A 26,088-nucleotide genomic window follows, 5' to 3' on the forward strand; every position below is an offset into this window, starting at 1 on the left:
GGGCGCGCGCGGAGCGGGGCGGGGGGGGCCCGGCGGAGGTTGAGGCGGCGGCGGCCGGGTCGGTGTCGGTGTCGGGGCGGCGACGGCGACATGGACACGCTGGGCAGGAAGGTGGTCGTGTGCGACAACGGCACCGGGGTGAGTCGCTCCGGCACTGGGATCCGCCCTGCCGACGGGGAAGGGGAAGCAGGGCGACTACCCCTCACCCCCCCAATGCACAAGGCCCGGCTTCCTGCCGGCACGCCCGCGGGCCGCGCCCGGCCTGCCGTCGCCGCTACCGGGCCCGGCCGCCTTCCCCCTCCCAGCCTTTCCCTTTCACCATCTCCCGAGGGGCCTTGCCGCCTTCCGCCCGCTCCGGCCCCGCCGTGGCGCGGTGCGGGCCTGCGGAATGAATGGAGCCGGGGCGAGCTCGGGGCAGAAAAACCCCGATCCCGGCGGTTTTTGCCGGTTCTTCCCTTGTTTCTGAGGGAAATCTACCTCGGAGGTCTTTGGTGGGGTGTGTGTGTGTCCCTCCACGGCATTTTGCTGGTTTCTCATTAATATCTTATTTCTGTACATAACCTGAGCATGTCTCCCTGTGGCAACGAGCGCTTAACCAAAAATGCCATTTTTAAAAAAATTATGAATGAGTGCATTGTGCGTTGAGCCATCAGGGATGTGTTTCTGTATGCAGGATTATTACTTTTAGGATATTATTTTATTTTGCAACTGCTGGTCAAAATGGACCGTTCATTAATACCTTCCTCATCTGCAACATGCTCAAGGTTGGCATTGTTTTTTAAATCAAGAGAACCCCAAAGATTTTTTCCCCATCCTTTTCCCTTTTCTGCCCTCCATGAGCATGCAGGCACCCACTAGAAATTCACACTTTTGTCAGTGGTACACAGGCATTGAGGTGCCTCGACAGGAAGTGTCAGATACCGTTTTAAAGCAAAAAAAAGATAAGATGCTATAGGTGGGTATTTCCACTTGGGAATTTTGTTTAGAAACCTAGGGTTTCCCCCAGTGAAGAAATGTTATGTGGAGAGTTAACACAGCAGATAGCATATAAAGATCTCTTGAATGTCAGAAAAAAAAAAGGAAGTGATTATTATTTTTGCAATAAAGATTTTCTTTCTTTTTTAATATTTGAGACAAAGGATGACGTTAGAGATTCAGCATCCTGAATTAGAGGGTTTTCCAATTAGCATCTGAAATGATTAGAACAGTTCAGGAAGAAGAACATCATATTTGACAGTTCTGGGGTTTGACAGTTCTGATGTCTTCTCGTTTTTCTTCCTGTAGCAAAAGTTGTTAATAGGACTGGGGTCTGGAGCCTTTGGGCACTTTTTATACTGTCATTTAGAAAAAGGAAAGAAAAAAAGAAAGCATTTACCATTTTCTTTTTACAAAGGGATGTGGAAGCTTTTTTGTTGGATTTTTGTTTTTTTCATTGTTTAATACTGTTATTGTCAAGCCCACATCCTAAAGAAATTTTAGAGCTTCATCCTTTAGTGTGATCCTTTATGTAGCGATAAATCATTGGGTTGTAAAACATTTAATATATCGGTAGTGACAGCAGTGTTGTGCTGCGGCTGGTCTCAGTAAGTTGTGAGGCATGGGGTAAAAGCTGTTATTTTTACCCAACGTCTCAAGCTGGGTTTGCAACATGGATTTTGTACAGTGTAACATATCTGTGTGTGCTTTTACATCAAGAGACATCTTGGAATGATCCGTTTTTTGTTTCCTCTGGGAGTGGTACTGGCAGGATATAAATAACTATAACAGTGGAAGGTACCTTTATAGTGCTGCTGCGGTGCCGAGGGGAGGGGCCTGTGTCACTTCAGCTTGTGCTACTTTGGGTTGTGTTTGGCCTCTCAGCAGAACAACATGCCCGTGGAAGCACCCCGGCCACAGGGTTCATCGTGTGGGAGAGCCAAAGTGTCAAGAAATCATTGTTAAATCAGTAAACTCAAAATACTAGGTTGTATCAGGATAATTGAACTAGAAATGGGGTAATAAAAGTTGAAGAAAATTCCATTCAGTAAAGCTTTTGAGCCTCAACTGTGTATTGAGATTACCAAGTGGTCCTATATTGCCAAACCAGTATTTTTATGATAATATTTTTTTCTGTATGACAAAGAAGAGATGATTTATGTCAGAATGATTTCTGGTACGCTGTGATATGTCATACGTAAAAACCATGATTGAAATGAAATCTCTTGCCAGGTGCCAGAAGTATTACCTAAAAATGGAGAATATCTTTAGAAAAATCAGGTGCAATTTTAACTTTAGGCTTGTCTTTGAAATTTACTGTTCTTGTTATGCTGTAATAGGACTTCTCATGTATCTGGCTGCAACCGATATATGAGGAAGAGGTGACTAGAAGGAAGTTCTTGCAACATATAGTGTAGCAGAGAGGCAGACAATGGCATCTTAAAGGTCTAAAGCATTAGAGATGGGTGGTCTTATTGGTAGAGGACAACTTGTAAGTTACTTGGCCTGTAAAATTACTCTAATTGTGTTTAGGGTTTTTGTTTGAGAGTTGCATCAATCAAAAGAATCAGGCACAGAGACCTGATAAGAATATTAGTATTCATTTTAAAACTTGTCACGTGACCTGTTTGCGAGCTTCCTTGTTCTTTTCATTTGAAAGAGTACTTATACATACAAGTTCTTACTGTTCGATGACTCAGTAGGAAGTGAAAGAGTCAGTATAAACCACAGTGAAATGGAGAAGAAACTATATATGGTAAAACTTCTTACATGTGTGGTCTTGCACACAGGCAAGCTAAGTAGCTATTCTTAAAATATTCTGAATGTGTATCAAATGCTTGCAAAAATGAATGATGATGAACTCTTGGCTTCCTTACAAAGATGTGTAAATTCATTGAGTGTTGGTGTTATTGTTCAAGACATGGTGTATATACTAAGCATTGTACTGAAATTATTTGATAATTGGTCCAAGGGATGTGCACAATAAGGAACGGAAGAGAAACAAGTGTGCTATACTTAAATTTTGTTAGAAGGTTTCACATTGAGAGTGGAAAGAACAGTGAGTATTTAATGTCTGGCACTGGAAAAGAGAAGCTGATTGTATTCCAAGCTACTGCAGTTCATGACACTTAACTGAAGGTTTTGGAGGATCATCTGTGAGGAAGGGAGAAATATCTTATGTTTCTTGTACCCCTTCAAAAATCAAAAATCGTTCAAGATCTATTCTGCGGATACGTTTGTGTTTCTTAGGTGCATTTAGCTGTTGGCAGTTTTACCAAATCTGGTTCTTCAGCCATAGTTTCCAATGCTACATCGTCATGAACCTACTGAACCAGCTGGGTATTCAGTAACACGTCAGGGAAAATACTACGCTGGGGATGTTCTCATTTTTGGGAAAGCTGATGTACAAGGCTGACTTGTTCTCATCTTCACCAAATTTTCATGTAGCCTGGGGGGGTAAACTTCAAATTTGAAAGGGAAGAGAGCGAGTTAAAATTTTGCCCCATCTGTCTCCTGTTGAGTTTACCAAACTTTGTTAAAATGTCCTTTTTGAGGCGGTCTATTCTGGCCCGAAAGAGGTAGGGAACAGATCGTGAATGTCCAAGATTAATTGTGCTTATTGTAGTTCACATAGATTAGATCTGGTTTTCATTTTGTTTTAGGCTGGTTGGAGAAATGACAGTCTGCTTTTAAAATCTAGGATTTGTTAATTGCCAACATTGTTAATGACCTGGGAAGGTGTTTCAAGGCTTTAACGCGGAAAGGGGCTAGAAGTTACTATTGCAGTTTGAATAGTAATAACTTAGAAGAGTATTTTTGTAGGCTGGGATTTTCTAGGTCAGCATAGTTGTATGTGACTTGGGGAGGTATTTTTAAGGTTGACCCAGAGGCACTTACTGATTTTGTGCAGTAGTTGTTGTGTGGGTAGCGGAGCTTACTGAGGGGTGCTTCAGTGGCTTGAGTTGTAAAGATTCATTTAGTAAGTTACTGGTCCTGTTACTTCTGTTGGCCAACACAGTTGGTGATGACTGTTAGGGAAGTTGCTTCATGCTGGGGGAAAGAAAAGGAGGAAAAGCTGTAAGCAAATGTAAAGGTGCATGGGCTACCTGGAGGTGCTTACGATTGTACTCAGAACAATTTCTGAAACTCTGCGCTGGAGGATGGGATTGTGTGGGCTGTTTTATAGAACTTCCTTCTAGCTTGCCCAGGTCCTGCATGGTGAAATTTATAACTAGCGTACCCAAATATTGTAGTCGCAACAAAAATTGTGTGATTGCCCAGAATGCAGTAATTTGCTAAGTCTGAAAGGGAGTTTATTTTTAAAATAAATTTGGATGCCATTATTTGAACTCAGCTCAGTCCTTTAAAATGGCTCATATGTTTCCTCTGGTAGAAAACTTCTGGTAAAGTCTTCTGGTGTATTCAGGTGGTGTGATCCAAAAATGCTTGTGGCTACTCTTTGCTTTCTCATTGCAGCACTGCATTCTTGAATACACAGATAAGATCTAAGATCTGTGTAACTTGTAGGTACTTCTGGCCTTTGTATAAGCAAAAGATTTGATAAATACTTGCCTTTTCAGAGAACCCTTGATCGAGTGAAATGAGTTGTATACGTAGTGTCATTCCTCAGGTATTCCAAGCAGCTCTGCCTTTGGAGACAGCAAGCACTGAATGGGTGAAAGAAATTAGGGTCACAAAAAGCAAAAAAAAGTCCCTTCCCCTCTGTATTAGCCCAACTTTAATTAAAATATCCCTTGTCTCTTTCCGTAACTGGCTTTATAAATTTCTTTCTAAAAGAAGTGCCCTTTTTACTGCAGTAAGGCGAAGAATTTAGAGCAACAGAAGGTGACTTTTCATGTTACCGTTAGTGTTATGGCAGAATTCCCTTCAGCTGCAATTAGCTGTACTCTTTGCTGTGATAATTGTTTCAGTGGCAGTCTTCAGACCTCACTTCAAAAAAACTCACTGAGCATTCTGGAAATTCTAGCAGATGGCTTTTAATACAACCTGAAATGGAGAATTAAGCTTTGGAACAGGGTCCCAAGGAGGCTGTGAATTGTCTGTACTTGGAGGCTTCCATCACCTGACTGGTGAAAGCCCTAAGCAACCTGGTCTGAATTCAGTGTTGACCGCTTTGAGCCCAGCGTTGGCTGAGAGAGCTCCCGAGGTTCCCTCCAACCTGAATGATCCCGTGAGGCTGTGTTGCTGCTGCTACACACCTAGATGGTTGAGTAATTTTGCAGATGAAAATGCTTAATGTTTAGTTTGTGACTGCAGGATGTTGTTCTGGCATGTACGCTAGGTGTGCATCAAAAAAAAAAAAAAAGACGCCTGCTCTAGATGAGCTGCAAGCAGAACATCAGTGTGTGATATATGAATATCAAGTAGGATAGCTGAAGAACATAATGTGCTGATCACCGAGCTAAAATTGAACTTTAAATGGGCCAGCATGAAGTTACTTGTTTTACAGCTCCACTTCCTCTAGTGGCTGTATTTTTTTTTTTTTACACTCAGTTAATCCTTGCTGTTTTCTTAGTGTATATACTATGTTGGGACCTAGTGATACAAAGCTTCCTTTCATATGTATTTTGGTAACAAACACTCTTTCAGAGTATCCTGTTTGGTGTGAACTACCATCAGCTGAGATTTTGGTTGTGCTGTTGGTTTTAGAAGTGCTTACTGCAAACTCATGTCTTTCTCCTTAAATGAAGCCCTGAAAATTATGAAACTCTGAGAGATCCATCTGAATTGCACTGTCTGCTAGTTCACTGTCAAACACTTTTTATACCAGTGTTACACCTGAATTCACAAGATTTTGTTTTTTTCTGATGTGTAATTCATTATGCTACTGTGTGCTCTAGTTGGAGAGGTGATTTAATTTGATCGCATTGGGTACTCATTGTAAGGTGATCCATTACAAAATGATGTGTTTCATATTGCTAGAGAACTTTTTTATAGAGCGGCATGAATCCAAATTCAAACACCGGACTCTTTTACACCTCTCAACATACTTAGTTATTTTAATACTGTTTCTCAAAAATCTGACAGTCTGATTCAGAAAACATTCTGTAAGGTACTTTAATTCGGTTCTACAGATGTATGTGTCATCTGAAATGTGTAAAATTGGTTTGAAAGTGTAGCTCCAATTGGTTTCCAGTGGGACACATGCAGTTAAATTTGGGGTTCTAATTTTTTACCCCAAAGCAGGTTTCTATTGGTAAACAAAAGTAATGCGTATTCTAATAAAATTATTTATTCGTTTTCAGTTTGTGAAATGCGGCTACGCAGGCTCAAATTTTCCGGAGCACATTTTTCCAGCTTTGGTTGGAAGACCCATTATAAGATCAACTGCTAAAGTGGGAAACATTGAAATCAAGGTAAGTTGGTGGGTTTTATTTCATTATTATTCCTTTCTGACAGATAAAAATATTTAGGACAGCTTTTGACTTATGTAATGTTTGGAAATGCTTTTTCCTTAATTCCCCTTTATGCTGTTTCAGTATCTCTTGATTCATTTCTATATTGGGTTTTAGCTTGTCACAAACTACAAAGTTATTAAGAGTGTAATCTGAAGCACTGGAGGCCTTCAGATAGTCCAACTGAGGTAGGGCTCAAGTGGTTCTGGGCAAAAAGAGGCTTCAAATGCCAATACATAAATGATGTCAAGATTAGAAGGCAGAAATCAGATGGAAGTGGTTGATGTTTGTCACCAAGCTGTACTGTGGGATTCTGAGACAATGCTGAAGAACTGCTGGAGCTTCCAGGTCTTTCTATACTCTTTGCTTTCTATTCACAGTTGATCATCGGTGTTCTTGTATGAGGTGTTTAACCTTGGTCATGTTTGCATTTCATTATTTCTGTTGTTTTTGTTTTCTTTTCTTTTTGCTGTTGATAGATGTAGGTACTCCACACCAGTGGAGGCTGTGTTCAGGCTACTTCATGTTGGGACATTATTCCAAGCTTGGAATGGTGGGGGGACACCACTGTTTGAGCGTCTTTTTCTGAAATCTGGGGAGCTATCCTTTCTCACTTTATTTTGTAATTACAGAGTAATGCTTCAAATATTAGTAGTTGCTTCTGCAATACAGGCTTCAGTAAACGTCTTGGCCCTGCTGTGGTCACATCCTACCTTCTTGCTCCTAGCCACGCATTCTCACCTTGTGCTGGTTGTACTGCTTGTGCAGTCATGTGTTGAGACACTTTAGTGAGCTGATCCAGCTGAAAAAGAGTGATTTCTTTGTCAGGTAAAGTTTTGACCGCCTTAGTAGACAATTGTGCAGGCTCCGGTTCGAGAGCAAGGCAGAAGGAGGAACTTGAGGGAGAAGCAGGAGGCAATGCAGAACTGTAGAAGCCCTCACTTCGTCTGGTGAAGGTCAAGTAGAACTACACATGTACAGGCTTTCAGTTTTGCTTTCCTTGTTGCTTCTGAGCAGCAGCTTGTAAAAAGAAAAAAAAAATAATGTGCCCAGTCTTGTTCCCTGTTTTCAGAACCCTGTGGGCGACAAGGAGAACTTCACTTATCTGATTTCTGCTGCTGCCTGTAAAAAGTTAGTAGTATCAGCAGAAGGCCATACTAGGAAGTCAAGAGGATGAAAGACATCAGACCTTTCCAAAATACTCTTTTTTCTGGTTTGGTTTGTTTCATTGTTTTTTGGGGTTTTTTTAATATTGCAATACCACTAACCTTGTGTCAGCTAGGACAATTTGGTTGAAAGGATGGAGATCTTTCCCCTTCACAGTAGATGGGAGTTTTTGGAAGAAGAGAGAAAAAACATCTTCCTTTTTCTTGCAAGACCTGGAGAGAAGTGTTTCTTCAGATATCTACTTGAACTAATGTGACAATTTCTTCAAAAAGATCCTGGTAGAGTTTTATGAAAGTTATGCAGTGATTTACAAGTCTTAAGTAAAAAAAAAAAAACAAAAACAAAAAAAACCAACAACAACAAAAAAAACCCCAAAAAACCGCCAGCTCTCTTGCATGAAATCTCATTGTTGAAGTCATGTTTTCTCTCCAGCTGATCTGATACAGCCTGTCTTGCCAGTTTTGGTATCCTCTGATTACCTGATAACTTCGTTTATATCATTACAGATGACAGTGTTGAATTGGAAGGATAGGAAGTGTAAGTGATTAGTTGCTATGAGATCAGTGTAAAAGAACCAGTAAACTATAATTTCGCGTGCATTGCCCATCTTCTGCTTGAGCATGGTGTATTTTAGAGAGTATAAACTGCATCTAGATTCTTCCTAGAAGTTCTATAGCATCTGCCTATAATAGCTTGTCACTCTTTCTTAAGGAAACTGTATCAAGAGAAGAAATCCCTGCCATAGATACTTTGGGTTTCCTGGTAGGATAATACAGTAGGAAGACTTGTTAAGTGTGAGAGCTGTTTTTCTTTGTGAGATTCTTGCAGATTTCCTAAAAAATTTAATTTAGGAGATGAGTCTTATGCCAAAACTCAATTCTAGCCATTCACTGCAAATTCTTATGGGATAAGTTTCAAACTGAGTAAAGGAAGCTGTCAAGAAGATTATCAGTTTAACTTTTCAAAACTATTCAGAAAAGCTGTCATTCCTGTGAAATTCAGAAACTCTGTGAAGAGAATCTGGAAGCTGATCAAAACTGGTTATCATCTATCTATTGAGTTGCTGATTTCAAGTTGCCTTGTCCATGTTTTCCTTTTGGAAGGGAAGAGCAGCAGGGACATAGCTTGTTCTCCTACTCAGAGTCCCCAGTTCGTGACATAAATATAAAAATTCAGTTATTACTGAGATTATTTTGCTTAAAATTGCAACCTTAAAACTCTAAAATCGGAAGCATAGATGCTGCTCTTAGCTTTTACTGGCTTGGCAAGCTTTGAAGCAGGTTTGGGGAAGCAGGTTTCCTTCCTAGTAAGGTGGAACTGATGAGTAGCTAAAACAATCAGGATTTTAGGGCAGATCAGACCCAGTGACCTGCTGAGCCATAGTCTGTGTCCTGCAGTTCTGCTCAGTTTCTGCCAAACACAGCTTGGAGAAGGTTGTTCTCCGGATTTGAAGTGAGGAAGAGGGCCGTGCTCTGACCAGCCTCTTTGGTACTGCCTGGGCAAAGGCAGCTGCCAGAAGCTCTACGTGCTTTTCCTCTGACACAATGTGCAGAATAAGTAGATTTGCCTTAATGGCGCTGATAGTTATCAGATGGCTTTTGACAGTTTAGGTTACTCAAAGTAAATTTAATCAAAGGAGGAAAAATCTCAGTACTCATGAAAATGGCTTTAGTATAATTTTGGACAATGTTTGTACACATACACTTCAGATTTCTCATAGTGCTTCCTGGCTGCTTTAATTATCGTATTTTCCTACCTCCAGAGTTTGTTGTAGGGAAAGAGCTTTGAGACACTGCTCTTACTGCTGCACTTCATGATTGTTTTATTTCCATGCTGAGAGTAGGGGCCATAATTTAAGTAAATATCTCTTATTTGATTCTTTTTGTGTATTTGTTCCGTGATATATGAACAGATTAGCCTGCTTATAGGTGAATGCTTTTATGTTACAGTTTTCAGTTCTCAGGTATTTAAAGCGGAATTTTTAAAACAAAATTTAAATTTAGCATTTGTCAGAGCTAGTTATGATCAAATGCCTTGTGCAGAGTCTTGTCTAGTTCAGATAAATGCCTTGCCCGGGCTAAAACTCCAGTGTTACAGAATATTTATGCACAGAATCCTATTTATGAGAAACAGGCAGATATACTGATCTTGTTTGCAACGTAAGATGCTTAAACATGACATGCTGCTGACAAGTAGCTATAGCTTCCTTTAAAGAGACATTTTAATCTGTGAGCCTGAGAATGTTAGTTTGGCCCTAACTAAACTAACTCAGATCACTTCCTGCTGTACGTGCGTCTCTTTTCAGCCTATATCTACTGTGTAATTAAAATAATTTGAGAATTTCATTTAGGCCTTTTCTGACTTTCTTGCTTCTACCTTCTTTCTTCACCTTTCTTGACCCGTTGAAGTAGAATAACAAAAAGATGGTAAGTGAGGTGCCCCTGTGCTGTTTGTTTACCATTTTTGCTTGATGGGACCTAGTAGCTGTTATGTTATTTTTTGATGCTATTCATTGTTCTGTCTTGTTCTACATTTTACATTTGAATACACACTTATTTTGGACGTTGTTCATTGCTTTGGTTTACTAGCAACTAATTAATGAGAATATTTTATGTATTGCTTCTAAATGCTACATAACGTCTAGGTTTGCAAGATGTTAAGAATAACTCTTAAAAGATCAACCTGAACTCGGCATCTTTAATGGTAGAAATTGCTCTATTTAATATTACAAACCAAGAGCTTGAAACAACTTTCAGATTTCAGTTAGAGAAATACTACTGAGTACCAAAGTGGTGGAAACATTGAATGTCATGATACGGGTTCCTCTCTGCAAATTCAGTTGTGCTGTCCTTCTTCCTCTTCAGCTACGAAGTGCGCATGTTTGTTAGCGTGCTCTGGAGAATGGTTGTTCTGCCCTTTAACTTAATTTTAAAAGGACTTGAAAGTTCTGTGCAACTTCTGTTGCACATTTGAATAGCGGCTTTCCCTGAGCCATGTCCTGTTCGGCAGCATAGATCCTCAGAGAATAACGCACAAACAAAGGCTTCTGATTCTGCTAACTGCTGGAGTTTCTGCTGTCTTAAATTTTCAGGAGTAACGTGGCTGCGTGGTGGAGTTTTCATAGTACTGTTTCACTAGAGTACATTTGATTTAAAATGTTAGAGTCTTGACTTTTGTCTTCTGTACAGTAGAGAACTGATGTGTGACCTACTGTGGAAGGGAGAACAAATAAAATGCCTTGTCAGGGAGAGGGGGTGGAAGTGGAATGGTTTGATTTAAATTATTTTCATTTAACTTCCTTTTTTATGGTCAACAGTAACTATTTAGGTTACTTTTATAAAAGGAAACTTGTAAACTGGATGCTGGATTTTTCATTGTGCATCTTTTTTCCCTAGCATTAAATAGTAGGCTGAGTAACCCTCACGTCAAAGTTTTCTATGCCACAGTAACTGCAAAGTGGTGGCATACTTTTATATGAAGCTGGGGTTTTTTGCAATGAAATTAATATAATACTAGTATGAAAACAGTGTTATTGGTACTTAGAAACGCGCTCTCACAAGCTAAATATAAGCAAGTCAGTTAAGGTTTATTTAGAAAAGTATGGGATATAATAGGGAGCAAAGATAAGATGTTACTGTGCATACTTCCTCTGGGAAATACGTGGGAAAGGAGAAGATACAGTGCTACTAATTTGAATGTGCAACGTTTGCATAACTAACTTTAAGAAACAGATTGCTTAATCAGTGTGAAATGACTATACAGACTATGCATTAGTTGGTTGTATTTGTGTAAGAATGCATTACTGGGGTTTTTTGCTTGGGCCTTCTGGCATGGAATAGACGAGGGTATATTTTATATTTAAATATGTCTCTCTGCACCCTACTGACATAGGCAATATGTAAACCATTGTTTCTTTTAATGTCTAGTGTGGAACTTCTAATCTCTTATTTGCTTTTGCTACTGTTCGGTATGCTTATTCACCACTCATTATTCCTTTTTTGGTATTGTGCACAGAAATTTGCAACATGCATGGAAAAATATTCTGCCAATCCCACCTACTACCCTTATGTGCTATTTTGCATCTTGGCCTTTTGAAATTAGTATTTGACTGAAGAATTTTGGAGGTGTCAGTGGAGAAACATCTGTACTTATAAAGGTCTTTGTGGCCTAGCTATAGCAGGGTTTTTTGTTTTTTTAAGGTTAATTGGAGAATGGAATTAACAAAGCTTACTTTGGAAAAGGTTTGGGATGGGTAAAAACCAAATTTAAATACTGCATAAAATGTATTCTACTTTTCTCTTAAGTACCCGAAAATGATTCTAAAATGTGGGTATTGTTTAAGAACACAATTGTACAGAGGCTGGAGCAGTTCACTGTCATTCTTGAGGACTTTGGTGTTTGGAAAACTTTGCAAGCATTGACATGTTTCTGTATTAAAATTTTACAGGATCTCATGGTTGGCGACGAAGCAAGTGAATTACGATCGATGCTGGAAGTTAATTATCCAATGGAGAATGGCATAGTTCGGAACTGGGATGATATGAAGCACCTCTGGGATTACACGTTTGGACCAGAAAAACTTAATATTGACACAAAAAATTGTAAAATACTACTCACAGAACCTCCCATGAATCCAACTAAAAATAGGGAGAAGATTGTGGAGGTATGTCGGTCTAATAGAAACTGATATATACTGTCATTGAAGCATCGCTAAGAGATTGTAACTTCTTGGAACACCTGGTAACCGTCTGAGGCAAAGCAATTCTCCTGTTTTCTAACCAAAACTCATCCTCAGCCATAGTCATGAAGGCTACTGTGGTTAAATTCAAACAAGCTGACTTTATTCAAAAGCTATAAGCAGGCTCAAGCCATATCGCCAGTAAGATGCAGAATTGGAAATACATGTTTATCTTCATGTATCCAAGATATATATCAATATAGCCAATTCTAGCTATTAGATGAATATTAATTACTCTAAATGACTTGGACTTCTGTAAGCCACTAATGCTTCAGAGGAAAATGAGGCTTGAGCAAGATGATGCCTACCAGATGGAGCAGTGTTGTTGGAGGTAGCTGAGACAAAGGTGTGATGACAACCAATTCACTAATCTTTGATTAATGCTAGGGATTATCAATTAAAGCTTCCTAAGAAGGAAAGCCTGGTTCTTGGATCCTCGATCTTACAGTGCTGGCCTCTGCGACCTAAGCTCCGTTTGAACCTTACATTAATGGAGGTTGTCAAATATACGTTGTTTAGCTCTAGTACCATGTGACAAAGACTTGATTTTTGAAGAGCAGTAACGTTTGACAAGAACAAAAACTTTAGTTTCCTGTCTCATTGTTTGGTTTGTTTTTTTTCTCAAGCATTATAGGTATTTTCAATTAATGTAAGTGTTCAGTGTAATAAAAATGTAACTAAAAAAATGTAGTGTTAGAGTAGCTGATAGGGCAGGAAAAATGGGTTCTAAATCTGAAACCTTATCCATTTATCAGAACTTTGAATATGAAAGCTTTGTATGTATGTATTTTTCCCAAATCCGTTGCTTAGTTCTAATAAGAATTTACCTTTATCATTACCTGCCGACCTTTCCTTTGAAATCCTTTTGTTGTCACAGCTACAGCAGGGCTTTCTGCAGTGTGGCAGTGAATATGTTTGCGCTCTTTTCTTTCAGTGACTTGGGAGCAAATGAAGTATAGCAAAGTTGGAAAAACTTCAGTGAAAAAAATCAAACTGTACAATCTAAATTCAGGATTTCTTAGCAATTGTGGACATTAGGGACCTGTTACCAAAGTATTATGTAATGCAACATTAGTAATACCGTCTATTGTATATCAGTCAGCTGCGGTGTGATAGACATAGCAGATTATTCTGGGTGGCCTCCCTGTAGCAGGAATGGTTGAATTTCCTGTTCAGCCTTCTTTGCTTTTCAGCTGTCTACAATAGTGTTCTTGTTTCTGTCTTCCTGCTAAACACAAAAGGCTGGGTTTTAGTTATTCTGGGATTTAGTAATCCATAAATTCAAAAGTCTTTCATGGCTTCTGAAGCCTGATAAAATATTTGTATTGCTCCATTTGCTTTTTTAAAACCACTCTAGAGATTGTGGATACTGAATCATAATCCAGAGGATTAGGGAGACCTAGAATCCGTTTTTGTAAATTCAGATTTGAGTTAGAGAAGCTCACTGTTTCTATTAACATTTTGAATGGATCACAGTGTTATGAAGACTAGCAATATTTAGTTTTTAACTGCAACATACTTATACTCTCTCCACTTTTGACATGGACTCCTCCTTTTCAGGAAGGCTAGCACAGTATGAAGCAGAGGACTGAACTAAGAGTTTTCCTAAAGCCTGCAGTAAATATAATAAAGTCTCTCCATTTTGTGATACAGTGCAGCAGCATTTTAAAAGAAAAGCTTAGTCATCTGGACCATATCAAGATTATAGATAATTACATACAATGTACTTCATTCTGCTCCAGTAATTCTCTTTCCTCACCCCATCGCTCTATCAACTCAGCTACATAGTAGCAGCAGCAAGTGTTCACATGATAGCTACATTGTAAAACACATATATTTTAAAAGTGCTGTTTCTTTCATAGCACCTACAAGACACTGGTTGCTCCTCAGCTTAAGTGAGTGTTTGCTGTTTGTTTGGCTCCAGTTACCTGCTGTGTTCTCATTCTGTAATACCCCCAGGAGCAGCCGGACTGCAATGGCATATCATGTAGCTGTGAAGATACTCTAGCACAGCCACTTCTCTTAATCCCAACCTAGTATTCTTTATCTTTTTTTTTCCCTAATTTTTAGTTCTTCCTTTCTGTGCCCAATTAGAACATCACTTTGTAGGTAATCCAAAAACTGCTGTCACAAGAAGAAGAATCTTTTCAGAACATCCTGCTCAGTGTTTACATCATAAGATTTGTTAATGCATATGTCCCGCGTCAAGGCATTTCTCATGTCAAATAGAACAGACCTAGATGTCTTGAAAGAAAGAATAAACACCCCCCCCCAAAGGCCTGCATATAGGTTATAAAAGGGTTTTGCTGTGGCTTCTAGGGTTTAGTACAACATGTGAAGGCAGTAACTAATGCCATTTGAATATTCATTTTGTTGTATGAAGATGACAATTTAGATTTTTCTTAAATTAGTTTTTAATTTTGTAAGCACTCGGGCTGTTTGAAAGACTCATCCATTGGAATAGTGTTGGTTTTAGACAACTACTGTTCAAATGGGATCTCTTTTTGAGCAGTTGCCCTTTCAACTGTTCCTTTTCTGGCAGACACTTCTGCTTCTTGTTTCTGAAGGTATTGCGTATGTGCGAAATTGTGGCCAGTACAGAATTTACTCGCCAGCCTTGTAATGTCTTGCTCATCCTTAGCCCATGCGCCTGACTGCTGTATTAAATTTCCTTTTATATTACCTAGTTCACATTGGGGGCTGATAAAAACCTGAAGCGTGATGTTCTTATGGCAGGGTGCTCTGCAGCTCACCCTGTCTGGGTCCCTTTCCACTTGACTTCTGCTATACTTTGCACTCACAGCAAATATCCCGAGAAAGGCGGCGTCAGTCCTCCCAGGGGTTTTGCAGTGTGCTTGATACAGCTATGAAATAATTAACTTGACTTTGCAAGGATCAGGTTTTTTGCTATGGGCCAGCCGTTTAAAATCATGCTATTCTAACAGAGGAGGGTCTTTAAATAGTTCAGAATTCTAAAATTGTCAGGCATCAGCTTTTTTTCTTTAAAAATATTTGGATATCTTTTACTTGAGCTGTGGGAGTACTCAGGATTTAATCAGTTTCTAATCCTAGAAATTGCAGAAGTGCTCAGGAGGCTGCAGAATAGCAAAAGCAAAACTTCTGTATGTGCTGGAATAATCAGAGTTCAGCCATTTTTCCTGGTAAAGCATTTTGAGGGGAAAACTGCTGTACAGTATGGTTTGTTTACTTGGCCTTTTTTGTGTTTATAAAGAAGCCAAGATCTTATAAACTGTACATCCTTTAATCTTAGAGACTGTTTCTTCACTGAAACTAGTTTAATGGTTAGGGGAACCTAATCTACAAGACAGGCAGTTATTTTTCGTGTTTCAGTAAGAGTTCTGCAAACCTGTGGTTTTCTGTATGTGGTAACGGAGTTAGCCCTACCTGTGCTATTTCCATTGAAGTGGGTTTTGCACTAATCCTACAAGTTTGTCATCAGTTGTGCTTTAAAGAAGGGAAGAAGGCAGCCCAGATGCAGAGAACAACCTGTGACACTGGGCTGATTCTAGACTCATACCTGTAGGAGTCTGTTTGGTCTTTACTTGACATGGTTTGCAGTTGTACAAAGTCTGTAAGCGTTGATAGGAAGAATAAAAAAACCCGCTTCGTTAGACTTAGAGCATACACCTTTAACAAACACTCTATTCCCAAGTCATGCTTCAGTAATGAAGTACTTGGCTGGTCTACAAGTACTGCCTCCCACTCATTAAGCACTTTGGAAAACGGCTTAGTAAAGCTGCAGAAATTGGTGTGTGGGTTTCTTGTAAGCATTCGCTTTCGTTGCTAAACGGATGTGGAATATTTCATATGGCTTGTCTTGTGTGAACAGGTAAGGTATAGAACTGAATGTACTACTTACTGCCATAAAGCAAGTAGGTTTCTAATGTTTGTGTAGGATCTGTGTGATGAAATTTCTTGGAAACTGTTTTTGATTAGCAAAAATACAGAATTCTAGAAATACGGTTTTCAAGCATCTCTGAAGTTTCTTTTAAGTATTTGGCCTGTTTTGGATGTTAATTTTTTGCCTTCATCTTACAGGTTATGTTTGAGACATACCAGTTTTCTGGGGTGTATGTAGCCATTCAGGCTGTTCTTACTTTGTATGCTCAAGGTAGGCAAATATAACTTAAGATCTGTTTAGTTTATAAATGTGTTGCTGAGCCAAAGTACTAACATGGTATTAATGGGTCTCAATTCAACGCTCTTGTGAGCTCAGCTCTGACTTAAGGGCTGGCTTTTTCTTTTGAGGAACTACTGATAGGTACCACTGTTGGTGTTATTTTCATGAACCAATGGTGGAGACATGCTTGTAAATGCAAAAACCTGGTTTATCAAAACTGTCATTGTTTCAGGGTGTAGTCATTTAGCCTTTGGCATCAAGTCTTAATGGCATGCTTTTGATTTCCTGATAAAGGAAAAATTCATTACCATAAGTGAATTTCAAGATGATGGCTAGGTGACTTTTGCGCTATTTTTAGTTTAAAAAAAAAAAAAGATTCTTTTGCTGTAGGTAAACTAGAACAAATGATCTTCAGCCTGAGGAGCAAATTACAGCTTCACTGAATTCGACAGAAATTCTACCATTGACTGCAATCCATCTAGGATTTTAAGAAGTTACTCCAGCACATCAGTTCTAATAACATGACTCCTTATATCTGTTTACTAGTGACTCGGTGTGTTTAGCTGTCACATAGCAGCACATAAATACCCTTGTCCACTAATATGTCACCATAGTTTCTATGCAAAAGTGATGGGATACTGGAAGGGTGGTCCTGTTACGCAAGTCATTAAAACTAGTTGAACCAAAACCATATTTGCAGACCTGGATATTAATTTTATTTGCTGCAATCTGTGCTATTACTCTTTTTTTTTTTTCCTCCCCCTTGCTTTTTCTTTTGTTTGATTCCTTATAAGTATTTAATTGACTAGCGCATATAGTCTTAAACTCTGCTATAATTGTACGTGTATTTTACCATATAGTGTGCAATTACTTTGTGACTAACAAAATGCCAAGCGGCTTAGAGCAGTTCATGGTGTTTCTACATATTATCATCTAAAACAAAGTTGAAGACCTTCTAAAATATAAAAACCAAGTTGCACATAAATAGAACATTTGCTTTTGAAAGTAAAATAAAAAAAAAAAGCCCTTTAAAACATCCTACTTATTTACATTACATTAAAGATTAAAGTAGCGGCTAGAATTACATACAGAGACGTGCTTTACTTCAGTGCACCACATTTTGTTCCTGCTGTTAAAGCTCTCTTAAGACTAATTGTTGCTTTTGCCTGGAATTCTGTGTGCGCGTGTGCCTTTTAAAGGCAAAGGGGTTTATGTATCAAAACCTAGTTCTAATTAGGAAATTCTTTAGCAATTCCTCACAACAGCCTTTTGGAGTTAGGTGTAGTCCCTTGTGACTGACTGTTTCCTTCCTTACTGCGTGAGTCCGACTGCAAGACTTGTTGCATTTGCGTAGCCGTTATTCCAGTTCACTAATAAATCTGAAGATCTGATCGCACAACTGAACCAAGGTGTGTTCTTTGGTTCGTTTGAGGCAAATAACCAATTTGTTTGCCTTCTCTTTACAAAGCTTGAGCAAATTACAGTAGCCAAACCAATGCACCTTGCTTGCCATTATGTATTAAATGTTCCTTTGTTATTTTAATGTCTCCCCTTAAAATACTCTTAAGGGAGTATTATCATCTGATCTTAAGGGATCAGATCCCCTTAAAATACTCTTGCTTTAGGTAGCTTGGGAGAAACTAGGAAACTGTTTTCTAGTCAACTTTCACTGTTAATTCTGCTTCTTACTTATTTTGTTAGTGAAATATAGAAGCTTCTGTTTCTACATGCTTATGGTATCTCAGTTTTGTATTTAACGGGTTTATGGTAAACTTTTTTCACCAGAGTTCACTTCTTTAGTCTATGGAAGTGGATCTGATTCAGCCTAACGCTTTTTCTGTGGGAAAAAAATTAGATGTCTGCTCTATAGTCCAAAATTCTCTACCTTATGAAAGCATTGTTTTGTTTTTCGAATACCAGCCAAAATCAACAAGTCCTTACAATTGTAACAAGGTGAACTTGTGGCCTGAATACCTCTAGGTTTCTTCATATTTGAGAAATGAATATAAGGTTGCACACATACAACTGAATCTGAGGAGGAATTTATGCCCCAACAAGCATTTAATGATATTAGATAGTCTCTTTAATTAGAGTGCAATTTAATATGTCAAAACAACAGATAAAATTGTGAACGGTAGAGTTATAAGCATCTAGGAAAAAGTAGAGGTAATACTTTAAAAACACATGTATGAAAGCATTTGTTACTATGAAAACATTAAGTTTAAAATCCAGCTGAATGGAAATAACTGAATTTTAAATTGTGACTTCTTTTACCAAAGTGATCACTGAGGGAACAAAGGTTGTATTAAAATTACAATGAAAAAAAAAAACTATCTTAAACACACTACTATTCTGCTCTATTTATGAAAGTGCTAATAAAAGTTGTACTTCTCCCCCCCCCTCCTTCTTTTAGGTTTGTTGACTGGTGTTGTTGTGGACTCTGGAGATGGTGTAACTCATATTTGCCCAGTTTATGAAGGTTTCTCTCTCCCTCATCTCACCAGACGGTTAGATATCGCTGGGAGGGATATCACTAGGTACCTCATTAAGGTAAGTGGGAAGAATTTTTAAGGTTGAGGCTGATATCTGTGGTACATTGGTTCAAGTTAAAATCCCTTGATAGCAAGAAACCTCTATACGTTTTTCCTTTATTATTTATGTGGTAATTACATAAAGAACTCTGTATTGTATTCTCTGTATTGCTTCAGTCTATCCTTATTATGTTTCTTCATCTAAATCACATGTGATATTATCGATACTATTCAGAGACTTCACATTTTCTTAGTAGCAATCTTGTAGGAAGAGATTTTATTCCGTATTTGGGAAGGAAAAACTCCGAAGTTGGCTTTCTTCGTACATAAAATGAAAACAAAATTGTATTCTATCAGTTCTATTCATCTATTTGCAGAAAGACTTTTTCTTACAGTGTGGAAAATAGTGTAGTGATTACATTATTAAATAAGACTATTAAATAAGACAGTATGTTTCATAGAATATCTGCTTTTTAAAAAAATAGAAGCAACATTCTGGATTGGCAAATTTGATGATTAAACCAGAATACCAGAGTGTTCTGAAGTGAAGTCCTATATATAAGAATTCTTTTGGTTATCTTTCACTTGTCTTTTTAATGATTATACTGAAAATTGTAGTGAAGAAGAAAATTTCCAACATGGAGTAATGCTGCTGCTATTCTACTTTTCTGGTAATAACGGATACACTGTGATAGATTTGACTTAATACTAAATTTGCAGTTAAAAAAGGGAGACAAACTTTTAATGATACATGTTTGAATGTAGACGTCTACTGATAAAGAGATCCTGGCTGTTCCTCTCATTTACTGCTAACCTAATGTGTTCTCTCTTAGCTCCTCTTACTGCGAGGGTATGCTTTCAACCATTCTGCTGATTTTGAGACGGTTCGCATGATCAAGGAAAAACTATGTTACGTTGGATACAACATTGAACAGGAGCAGAAACTGGCACTAGAGACCACAGTACTAGTTGAATCCTACACGGTGGGTGTCTTAAGAGCTTTTCTTGTCCTAAACTTCAGAAATTTAAATTCAGGTAGCATTTAGCTTTGATTCCTTTTACGTTTTTCTTGGCAGTAGCGCACTTCCCCTCCTTCCCCCCCATTTTCCGTAAGACTTTAGTCATTTTTGTCAGTGTAGATCCTTGAAATTTGAGTATTAAATTATGGGAACTTATAGAGAAAGTGGACTTACTCTAGCATGTCAGATTGTTTCAGTTTCATCCATGTGGCAGTGACACATGAGGCTGGTATCTAGTGATAAGAATGGTAAACTTGCTCTTAGAGGAAACTTCCTGTGATCGCACACAAAAGAAAAGATCTTGCAGGAAAGCATTACTCTTGCTGTAAGATCGACTTTTAAATCAATATTAGGAGCTGTATTGCAACGAAATGTGTTTTGGTATGTCATTATCGATGTATCTGGTCCCTGATGTCGCTAAGTAAATTGCGTAATGATTGAAGAATTTGTATCTTCCTTCAGTAGTACCAAATGACTTCTTGCAGCAGTGACAATTATCAACAATTTCCTGTTTTAAAACATTAGGGAACAATGTAGGTCATTTCCTCTGGGTTTGTTTAGTATCCAAGTGGCTAAAAGTAGTCTTCTAAATGGTGTGTTTTCTTCACTAGCTCCCAGATGGCAGGATTATCAAAGTCGGTGGAGAACGGTTTGAAGCACCGGAGGCTCTCTTCCAGCCTCACTTAATCAATGTAGAGGGGGTCGGTGTGGCTGAATTGCTGTTTAACACCATCCAGGCTGCTGACATTGATACCAGGTAAGAGCGGAACGCTTAAAATCCTCTGACAGGGTGCAGGGTGACACGAAAACTGCGTTCAAACAAAATAACATCTCTTGCTTTGGACGCAAATATCTGTGCTGCTGGGGGAGAGTATATACTAGGAGTGGGGGTCAATCTGAGATGACTCCTTGGAGCTTAATGGGTCATCTGGAAACTTGACGAATTTGGTATGAACAAGCAAGGATAACATCTTGAAAGTGCAGTTTTGTTGTTGGGCTTTTTTTTTTAATGCTGCTTTCTAGGACACCTGGAAAAGCATGAGCAATTCTGCCACACACACACAAAAGCGGTTTTTGTGTAGTGACCATTTTTTAGATTTGTATTTACCCTCCTGTACCTATTTGTGCTCTGTAAAGTGTACTATATGACACTAGAAAGACTATTTTCTTTTTTTGGTCAGGTCTGAATTCTACAAGCACATCGTGCTGTCTGGAGGGTCCACCATGTACCCCGGGCTGCCTTCGCGACTGGAGCGGGAACTTAAACAGCTCTACCTGGAACGAGTTCTGAAAGGAGACGTGGAAAAACTCTCGGTAGGTGGCGAGTTGCGGCTTTATTTGTGTGGGGCAGCGATTTATCCTGAATCCCCACTAGAGGGAACCAAGTAGTCAGAAATGGCAGAAGCGGCGTGTGGCCCTCCATGCAACTTGCAAAATTGCTGCCTCTCAGTTCCTTTCGAGTAGGTGGCTTGTGTATATATCTGCAAGAAAGCCACCTTCTAGTCCTTGCTAATAGCAAGTAATTCCTGAACTCTTCAGTTAGTTTGAATGTAAAATGGGCTGTTAAATGCTAGGGCACAACTTGTAATATAGGTTTAACAAAGCTAATGAGTTTTTGTGCCTTAGAAATCACCATTGAGCAAAAATTACATATTTTTTTTTTATTTTTGAAAGCTTTGGTTCATGCTATAAGTGAAATACTCAAAAGTAAAAAGCTAGAGTTCTCACACACCTTCAAGTGGAATAAATTTCCCATGTTCAGTGGTTACCCTGATAAGCGGAAAACAGCCACACTCATGTTACAGAGGTAGCACTGCGTTGTAATGCTGTCTGCTTTTCAAGGGGGAGGCATTTACAGAGAAATTTCCTGTGAGTGGAGTTTCTAATGTTGAACTGAATTGAACTTCCGTAGTTCTTAATACAGCGTTCTCTGAAGATCTTTTGCAGCTATATGTAACAACTCAATTGTACCCGATGTTTTAAGTTAAAAACAGTATTTCACACATAGCTTTGACTGTACCCATTTTTTCTCTTGAAGTTAGGGCTTTAGCATTGAAGAATTTAAGGGAATATTAATTAGTTAAGCTGGTTTAGATTGTGTAAATTTAAAATCTGTTCCATCTGCTCTTCTACAACTTGGTATAATTCTAAAGTATTTTGTGATTTGATGATCTGGTAACTTCTGACAATTTTAGCCATCGAAGCTTTGGAAGTATTTCACTCTTTACCATGTTCATGAAATACAAAATTAAAGACCGTATTTTTTCATTCTGACTCCTAGGCTTTTTGTGGATACACCAAATGTATAATTTTGGGGAAAGTGTCAATAGCTGTCTCTAATTTCCAGTGCAAAGTAGTTATTTTACTTTGGTTGCGCAAGCTGGAAGCTCATGCAGAGTGCCCTATGCTAGCATTTCAGTATTTTGGTTGCATTTTTTCTCACTAAAGGGTTTCCATTTCATTGTTCTGGTGGAAAGCACAATTTTATTTTGAAAGGCTTTATTTCAAGAATCCTCGTAACAGTTTCTTTTCTTTTTCTTAGAAATTTAAGATCCGAATTGAAGATCCACCTCGTCGAAAGCACATGGTGTTTTTGGGTGGCGCAGTTCTAGCAGACATCATGAAAGACAAAGACAACTTCTGGATGACCCGACAAGAATACCAAGAAAAGGGAGTGCGTGTGCTGGAGAAGCTTGGTGTGACTGTTCGATAAATCCCAAAGCTTGTTCCCGTCACATGTCTAAAGCTTTTTTTCTTTCATTGCCAATCTCTGAACTCACTCAGCTACATGCTATGGAAAGGCCTGTCTGTGGCCTTTTGACCCAAAGGTCAGGTTTTGTTCTGGTTTCTTGGGGTAGCTTTTGTTAAATGTTTCTTAATGTGGCTAAATTTGACTATTAAATTTGACCACTTCCCTGCAAACAAAACAGAGCAAGAGCAGCCTGTCTACTTCATTGTTCCTTCCCAGTAGGCAATTGGGTAATTCTGGTAGGCTTTTTCTTCTGGGTTTATTGCTGTAGTACTGCTAGCTTTTGTCTCTAGTTCACAAGGGGTTGTGTGCCTTTTTTAGCATAAGAAAACCTTTAAACGGGAGCTTTTGCTATTGGATCATCGTGGTGGTTATCTTTGCATCTTTTTGCCTCTCTCTACGTTAAGATTACTTTTTTTTTTTCTTTCCTGCAATTAGGAATTTCGATTAAACATTTTTAGAAACTAGTTTAACTAGCTGGAATGGCTTTAACACACTGTTTCAATGTAAATGTGGTTCCATACGCACTGCTGCCTAAACTGGCTTCTGAGGTGTGGTTTATCCTTAAAGGTGGTGGTGGGGCTTTCATACTGTAGTTCTCTAAGTGGGCATGTACACAGTAGCCACAAACGGAGAAACACCTGATACTCTGGCAAATGTAAATTTGTTGCCTTAGGTGTCTTTTTCTGGAGGGAGGAGACAGGTTGGAGCTGTGTTGCTTTTTTGTTAAGGGACAGCTGGGGGTCAGTCTGACCAAAAATGCCTCTTTTTATAGCTAAATTTTGGTACCGTGTTGTCTCAGCATAGGGAGCAAGAATGTTAAATTAGCTATTCTGTAATTGTTGAGAAACTTAGATGTGCTGAGACAGGAGCCTCTAAACTTCCGAAGAGATTTAATGCTTTCAGAAATGCTCATGAAAACTTTAACTATAGATATTAAACCCCCTCCAAACTAAGTTTTAAAAGTCTGATGTTTTAAGTGCTTGTGTGTGCATCAGAAGCACTTCCATTAAACTTTACAAGTATATTAACCTAGTGCCAAGTAGTTATTGCAAATGAATATTTCAATGACCAGTGTTTATTGCAGCAAGCAGATATTTATAAACAACCACTGGCAGTAGGTTATAGAGAATGACCTATATTTGTTCCAGTTAAAAATAACATTGGAATATGAGATGTTGTTGGTTGGTAAATATCCACAATTCATTTTGTCCAGTCTTGATTTTTGATGCTTAATGTGTGATGGGAAAGGAAGTGAAAACCAGTGATTAAAATGCTGTTTCCAGAAAGTACATTAAAGATGAGTTATTCTGAAAAATGGAAGTTGTCACTAGTAATTATCAGCCATCTTCTCTGAGTATAGTTGCCTGTATTTTTCTTCCTACTAGTAGACTGGTAACTATCTTTGCAATAAAATCTGCCTTACATAAAGCATAGCAAAAACTACTTGCATCCAAATGCCAGTTAGACTTAGTTCTACTTTGCTTTTCATGGAAATATTGTATCACTTCTTACTGGTTTTCCAAGCCTACCATAACATTTAAGTGTAAGGAAGTTAAGTCTGCTTTTGACTTCCAAACCTTGGAATGTAAGAGAGATGCTTTCATATACTTGCCATTTGTCTACATCTTTACAGTAATAATTGACCCCGGGAACACGGAAATATTAAACTCCCTTGGACTCTTAAAATTTGCTTTCTTTCTAAATCGAGCGGACAGTTTCCTTTTGGCTGAGAGCGCCAAACAGGCAGAAACCACGTCTGCATTTCTTTAATAACAAGACAGTCACTATAGTATTGCTAGTAATGACCATTTAATTATAGGTGGGTGGGGTTTTTTGCAGCTATATTTACTCTTAACTTGAACAATATGAATTAACAGGCATGCCGGTCATGCCTCAGTGCATGCACTTAAGCAGTTACTAGATTTTTGGGGACATGAATGTAAGGGGTACTCTGAATTCCTGTAGTCTTCTGAACACTTAATACACAAGATTTAAAAATGCTGTGGGCTTGCTTTGGAGCTATGGTTTCTCATGTGACTGTCTCTGGGCTTTTCGGACAGTATTGAGACTCATGGAAATAAACCAAAGAATGATTTAAAAACCTTTTTTTTGAATGACAATCTGTCATGTGATTTTTCAAATCTAGACCTTGACCTTGCAACCTCTTTTCTAAACCATCTTCTCCCCTGTTCATTGGCCTTGGTTAGGTATGTGCGTGTTTGAGTAAAGGTTTTGGAATTTGGCCCTTTCACGAGAGAACTTCACAGCACCATGAGTAATAAATGTCAGTTGATTGTGCAGAATCTTGGGTTTCCATGGAAACCGTGTATATATTAAAAAAAAAAAAAAAAAAGAAAAAGCAACTAGCATTTTTAATTACAGCAATCATGGATTCAGAAGAACGCATACGTAATCCAAATACTGAATGGGGTGTTCCAGTTGTGCTCAGTGTGGTTCTCCATGTGTGTGTTTGCACACACAAGAGTGTATGTGTGTGTTCTCTCAGCTGACAGCTTCAATATTGCTATGAAAGCAATCTGGTTTTAAAGTGGTTTTTTTGAAGACCAAATAACTTGAGTTGTATTTGCAATATGCTTCAGCTCCTATAAAATTAGAATAGAAGATGCCGCATCAGTTGTAAGTTTTTTGGGAACATCCTATTTTTAATGTTAAGCTGCTTCAAACCCCTCCCCCTGCTCCAAGTGTTCTAGGATGTTAACGGATGTAACACAAATGGCTTTTTATACAGTTCTGAATAATGTTAACACACAACACTGGTCGAGACCATGAATGGAAATAAACATCTATTTAAATTGACAGGTCTTTTCAATACAAAAATAAAATCAGATTTTTTTCAAAGTAGATTATGTTTGCTTTGTTTCCTTTGGGAAATCACAGTTCTGTCAGTTTTTCTCTAACTTAACTTCCATCACTAAACTATCATGAGCTGCTTATGCTGAGGAAATCTGACATGACAAAATAACACATTCCCTACTGCTTGCTGTCACAGAGTGAGAAAAGCACCCCTACTGCATTCTCTAGACAAGACTCCCCTCCCTCCATCTTAGTTTCTTTAAAAATAAAATAAAATCCTTACGCTTGGACATAAATCTTTTCTAGTTCGAGCTCTATCCTCAGTACTGTGAAATGGGAAGACCCCCTCAACTTCTATTGACTACAGCATCCCTGGCTAAGCTCAGAAGCCACATAATAATGCTCTGTTTAGGAAGAATCTCCTTGGCATTATGACCTCATATGCTACATCACCTGCATTTCAACCCCTAGAAGAACTGCATGAGTGGTTAACGTGTAGCATTTAGAAAGATGCACTGGCTTGAAGCAGCTCTT

At 38.6% G+C, this 26,088-nt stretch overlaps 1 protein-coding gene across 1 annotated transcript; it reads left to right on the top strand.

Annotated features, from left to right (window-relative positions):
• Positions 1–25,602, top strand: ACTR2 (actin related protein 2). The gene is made up of 9 exons (XM_063328390.1): positions 1–138; positions 6,243–6,353; positions 12,007–12,222; positions 16,357–16,429; positions 18,852–18,988; positions 19,803–19,952; positions 20,600–20,745; positions 21,170–21,302; positions 22,531–25,602. The coding sequence occupies exons 1-9, from the start codon at positions 91–93 to the stop codon at positions 22,699–22,701; spliced, it is 1,185 nt and encodes a 394-aa protein (XP_063184460.1). The 5' UTR covers positions 1–90; the 3' UTR covers positions 22,702–25,602.
• Positions 25,603–26,088: the final 486 nt, after the last annotated feature.

This window comes from Chroicocephalus ridibundus, chromosome 3 (genome assembly GCF_963924245.1).
Source record: "Chroicocephalus ridibundus chromosome 3, bChrRid1.1, whole genome shotgun sequence".
Taxonomy (NCBI): domain Eukaryota; kingdom Metazoa; phylum Chordata; class Aves; order Charadriiformes; family Laridae; genus Chroicocephalus; species Chroicocephalus ridibundus.

Bases quoted from the DNA above. Each gene is read 5' to 3' on its own strand.
- ACTR2 (XM_063328390.1), top strand. From the start codon at position 91: ATGGACACGCTGGGCAGGAAGGTGGTCGTGTGCGACAACGGCACCGGG. The intron at 12,223-16,356 runs GTATGTCGGTCT...TTCATCTTACAG, and splicing joins ATAGGGAGAAGATTGTGGAG to GTTATGTTTGAGACATACCA. The intron at 18,989-19,802 runs GTAAGTGGGAAG...GTTCTCTCTTAG, and splicing joins TCACTAGGTACCTCATTAAG to CTCCTCTTACTGCGAGGGTA.